The sequence below is a fragment of the Populus nigra genome, chromosome 4 (assembly GCF_951802175.1).
Source record: "Populus nigra chromosome 4, ddPopNigr1.1, whole genome shotgun sequence".
In the NCBI taxonomy this organism is placed as follows: Eukaryota; Viridiplantae; Streptophyta; class Magnoliopsida; order Malpighiales; family Salicaceae; genus Populus; species Populus nigra.
The window spans coordinates 1,131,347-1,137,054 of record NC_084855.1 but is presented as its reverse complement, the minus strand read 5'-3'; the positions used below and the strand labels follow the sequence as shown (position 1 = coordinate 1,137,054).

The window sequence follows — 5,708 nt, the reverse complement described above, 5'->3', positions numbered from 1 at the left end:
GTTGAAAAAAGATTGTTTAATTGTGGGTGACCGCAATTGCAGATTCAAATGGGAATGCTACAGCCTACAGGAGTATATTGATTACATAATATAGATACCTCCAAATCCCCAGTGCCACAACATCCTTTATCCGCAACTTGAAAACCTGAAAACAACGAAATCAGCACAGGTTACGAACCACGGATAGTTCAAAATCCTTCACATGTTCATACGGATCCCATATGTACAATAATTGATCTGATACTTTCAAGATTCTAAAAAGCATTGAATACTTATCCAACGTATCAAAATTCAAGGAAATGGGTAATTTTAGTACCATATAAATTAAGGAAATCATAACAGTGTTAAATTAAGGAAATCATAACAGTGTTAAGGAAATCAATTTAACAACACACATAAAAAATCTAAGTTAAGGAAATCAATCATAACTGTGCTAGAATGAGTGATCAATTGGGGCGTGTAATGCGAAGACACAATGCACATAAAATACATGAAGGGAGGTTAGTTTAATTCAGGCTCAAAAAAAGCACGGCAAAAAACGTGGTTGCTTACCAAACTAGCTGTAGGCTGTAGCATTCCCATTTGAATATGCAATTGCGGTCACCCACAATTAAACAATCTTTTGTAATGAATTATAAGTTAATCTCAAAAGATTGTTTCTTGAAGATTTTCCTTTTTTTGAAAAAAGTTAATCTCTCGAGTCACGAAGATTGAAGAGAGGGTAGCCCAAAAACTTACAAGAAGTATGATCCACTTCTACACTTTTCGACGACGAGAGCAGCCTCTTTCCGTGCCACCTTTATTTCTTCCGTGGTTGATACTGCATTGCGAGGTGATTTTAAAAAATTATTGTTATCTAAGAATATATTAAAATGATTTTTATTATATATATATATATACATATATATTATTTTTAATATTAACCCATCAAAACTATAAAAAAAAACATTAAAAAAACTTCAACACAATATATTTTAAGTGAAATACATTAAAAAAAACACGAAATTATTGGAACACATTTAAAGGTGACAAACTTCACTGTTACACCTCGCAAGTTTCGCTGGGGCAACTTTTGAGTCTTGATCGTGGCTAATTCTGGTTAGGATCTCCAAGCAGAATATCCACTTAATTATATGTATAGAAAAGTTGAATTACTAGCTTGAGGATAGGTTTTCTTGAGTTTAAAGGTGGTTTGGCTTGATTTCTACTTGACAAGTATGGTACTAATCTGGCACTTAGTTCAGTTTGATTTGCTATTCCTGGAAGTAATTAGTTGACAAGTCATATCACATATCAGATTCATCAAGTTTACAAGAAAGTCTCGGACAAACAAATAAATTATTGTGACAGATGAGCACGCGTACTGAAGATTGTTAAGAAATTTCTCTGTCGCACCGTACCTACCAGAAGCCCTCTCTCCTTCCAGATGCTGGGGTAACTTAATTTATTGCATAATAACTCGGGAGGTTGCAAGAAGGGCAGTTGGGTATCTGTATTTTAAAACGTTTGTTTTGGTGTTTTAAACAATTTTTTTTTATAAATATTTTTATTTATTTATTTTTATTTCAAATTAATATTTTTAAATATTTTTAGATTATTTTGATATGGTTATATCAAAAACAATTTTAAAAAATAAAACCTAATATTATTTTGATGTATTTCCGAAAAAAACATTTTAAAAAGCAACTGCTACTATACTTCTAAACACGCTTTTAGTGATTATTGTTTGACGCTATCACTTTTTAGTTCAAATCTTTGGACAAATAATTAGATAAATTTATTTAAAACATATTTTTAAGATCATCTAAAAAAAACTAATTTTAATTAATATGTAAATTAGTTTATTTAGCAGTGCTATGTTATGTAAATTTTAATTAAACTATTATGTTATGTAAAATATTGTCATGTTATGTAAATCTTAATTAAACTGTCTAGGATAAAAAAAATTCTAAATGTAAAAAAAGTTCAGGTTGGAAAAAATTATCTGACATTGTTATTAAACTTACCTCAATAGATCAACTTTAAAACTTATTGACCCACCTTATTGTCGAGCCTATGTTTAAAATTAAACAGCGTGGAACTTATCTCGATATGACCTAGTCGGTTCGGTAACTTTAAAGGCAACTTGAATGACTAGTAAAAAAAACATGGTTTGTCATTGATTTTTTTTTCAAGATGATATTTTTTTTTTAATATTAAGATTATAATATATTAGATCAACTTGGATTTTGCGGTTTAGCCCACCAAACCCGTAATACAAGTCATGGACTCCACTGAATTTAATAACTTTATTTTTTTCCTTAATTATATAATAAAAAAATAAATGGTTGTAAAGTCAAGTATAAATTAAATATCAGGACATTTATTGAAGACTTCAATAACCTTATAGAAAAAAAACTAAAATAAATTATGAATACCAATTTAAAATCATCTAAATATTAAAGGATGAAATTGAAAAATAATTAATAAAGAATAAAATTTAAATCCACAAGGATGAAATTAAAAAAAAAATAAAAGGAAAAACAGGGGGACCTCCTTCACTAATTAAGCAAAAGAAAAGCAAAGAAAGAAAATATTTTTTTGAGTGTTTATATGAATAGTTATGGAGGAGATTCATATCCAAATTTTCTTAGCATGTAGTATAATATAATTGCCTCAAAAAAATTGAAAAAAAAAACCAATTGCAAGAAATTTCACGGGTGGATATTATTTATTTAAAATAGCGCTTACATCACAAGCATGGATACTTCCACAATTATCTTAAGGATGCTGGTTGAGCTCCTACTAATTCCCTCTCCATATAAATGTACAAGCAAGGAATCATTAGAGACGCCAAAAACATTTTTCTCCTCCTTCAACCTAATCACATCAGGAGGGATCGAGAAAGCCAGGGAAGATTATCAAAAACCATGAAGTTCCTTTTATTGAGACTAACGTCTTGTTGCTTTTATCCTACCTTGTTTCTTTTTCTCACTGTTGTATGCAGCGTTAAATCTTCGGTGAAGCTACCACCTAATGTTACTGTTCCAGCACTTCTGCTATTTGGGGATTCCATAGTTGATGCAGGCAACAACAACAATATTCGAACACTTGTCAAATGCAACTTCCCTCCTTACGGCAAGGATTTTGAAGGAGGAGTTCCTACAGGAAGGTTTTGTAATGGAAAAGTTCCTTCGGACATCATAGGTATGATAACAAAACCTCTCTCTCTCCATAACATTTCAAAGCTAATGGCTTGATATATGGCTCACATGTCCTGAAACTCCTCCTGGATTTCCAAGCTTTTTATATTTGGAGGAGTCAGTAACGTCATGTCCAGTTTCAGTATCGCCATAGGACTCAAATTAATTAGCAATTATATATATATATATATGAATTCAAACGTTGCTTTAAAGAGGGTAAAATTTGGAAGGTGGAGTAGTAAAATTCTGACTCTTTAAACACAGCAAAAGCCATAAAAGAAGGTCAAGATGCTTAATCGAATCTCAAAAATGTCAAAGCCTTTTTAAATCATGATGCTGCTCTTGAAGCTAATTGACCAGGAATCCCTCTTTCTTCTGCTTTTTTCTTCAGCTAAAGAACTGGGGATTAAGGACACACTGCCAGCATATTTGGACCCAACAGTTCTACCCCAAGATCTGGTAACAGGAGTAACCTTTGCTTCAGGTGGCTCAGGATTTGATCCCTTGACTCCCAAATTAGTGGTACAACATTCTCCTATTGTCTTTCTTTACTCTTTTCAACCACTGATTTCCTATACTAATCTTGATCAAACTTGATTACAGTCAGTTATATCGTTGTCGGATCAATTAAAATATTTGAAAGAATACATAGGGAAGCTGGAGGCGATGATCGGAGAGGAAAAAACAAAGTTCATCTTAAAGAATAGTCTATTTTTTGTAGTAGCAGGCAGTGATGACATTGCCAATACCTATTTTACAATACGTGCCAGGAAATCGCAATACGATGTTCCGGCTTACACTGATCTAATGGCGAACTCAGCATATAGTTTCGCGCTGGTAAATGCATAAACTTGAATTTTTTCGTATTATATAAATATTTCTTGCTCAGTATTCATATTAATTTACTGTATCTGCATTTTATTTTTTTCCCAAGGAATTATATGAACTCGGAGCAAGAAGGATAGGATTTCTCAGTGCACCACCAGTTGGATGTGTTCCTGCCCAGAGAACTTTAGCTGGGGGAGCTGGAAGAAAGTGCGCAGAAAACTTAAACGAAGCAGCAAAGTTATTCAACTCCAAGCTGTCTAAGAAGTTGGATTCTCTTGGAAGCAGCCTGCCTAATGGCAGGTTTGTCTATATTGATGTCTACAATCTACTGCTAGATCTCATTCAAAACCCTAAAAAACATGGTACGAAAATTACACATTTCCTTGAATTTTTGATACGTTGGACAAGTATTCAACGCTTTTTAGAATCTAGAACGTATCAGATCAATTATTGTACATATGGGATCCGTATGAACATGTGAAGGATTTTGAAGTATCCGTGGTTCGTAACCTGTGCTGATTTCGTTGTTTTCAGGTTTTCAAGTTGTGGATAAAGGATGTTGTGGTACTGGAGATTTGGAGGTATCTATATTATGTAATCAATATACTCCTGTGAAGTGTGCAAATGTTTCGGATCATATATTTTGGGACAGCTACCATCCTACTGAAAGTGCTTATAAGGTACTCGTTTCTCCTCTCCTCGGAGAAAATTTGAACAAATTCTTTTGAGGTATCTCAAGCTTCTATATGTCGTCGTGTTTTCATACACCGGAGAAAAAACCTTTGTTTCTTAGGAATAATGGTTGAATTGGGACGAGGGAAGTCCCATGTTCAGACTCCTGAAGAATTCCAACCTCTGCGAGCCACTAGTTGAGCGCAAGCCCGATTCCCCGCCCTCGATTATCAAAACAAAGTGTATATGTAATTGTTCATTCTCGAAAAGGAAATGTGTTTCTGTGTCTGAAATATGCGTGTAGCCCTGTACTTTTCTTTATACATACATCTAATAATTAAATAAAAAAGATAAATTTATGTTTTTAGAATGTAAAAGAGAGAATGGAGTAATAAGACAAATATCATATGATGTTGTTCTGGCTGAACGATGGATTTGCCTCGGTGGAAGCCGGTCTGGAGCCACTGCCAGCTGGATTTTAATCTTTTCATCCAGGGGAATGGGGATGATGAAGATACGTATCTTCTATAATTTTATATGAGCTCATAAATCTATCAGAATTTTACTACTCTCATAAAGTCATCATGGCCAGGAAAAGAAATAGTGGACCCATGCGGTCGAAAGACATGACCTAGTTCGATGAAGTGAAAAACATTATATATATATATATATATATATATATATATATATATATATATATATATATATATTTTTTTTTTTTTTTTTTTTTTTCAAAGCTTTGATTGATCCGCTAACCTACGGGTAAACTCGCTCTCCTTAGTATTATATATTACATCTCTCAAGTGTCAACTGATTTTTCTTGAAAAGAATCATATGTAATGTTGGTTTAATTTAAGTATTTAGAAGTATGGTGATTTTTATTTTTGAATACATTTTAAAAATAAACTTTACTTGAAAAGATATCAAAATAATATTTTTTTAGTGTTTTTTTTTATAATTTTAATGTGCTAATATCAAAATTAAAAGATAAATTATTTAAATATATTTTTAAATAAAAAAATAATT

The 5,708-nt window shown here is 32.2% G+C and overlaps 1 protein-coding gene across 2 annotated transcripts; it reads left to right on the top strand.

The window, feature by feature from the left end:
- Positions 1 to 2,754: 2,754 nt before the first annotated feature.
- On the top strand, positions 2,755 to 5,045 carry LOC133691927 (GDSL esterase/lipase EXL3-like). Of its 2 annotated transcripts, none has more exons than XM_062112553.1 (5): positions 2,755 to 3,186; positions 3,574 to 3,704; positions 3,786 to 4,019; positions 4,117 to 4,372; positions 4,545 to 5,045. In XM_062112553.1, exons 1-5 carry the CDS (start codon positions 2,805 to 2,807, stop codon positions 4,736 to 4,738), a joined length of 1,197 nt encoding a protein of 398 aa, XP_061968537.1. In that variant the 5' UTR covers positions 2,755 to 2,804; the 3' UTR covers positions 4,739 to 5,045. The 2 variants fall into 2 exon arrangements, with proteins under 2 accessions (XP_061968537.1, XP_061968538.1); XM_062112554.1 differs by having other exon boundaries at positions 2,759 to 3,186; positions 4,117 to 4,310; positions 4,545 to 4,692.
- The last annotated feature ends 663 nt before the right edge of the window (positions 5,046 to 5,708 follow it).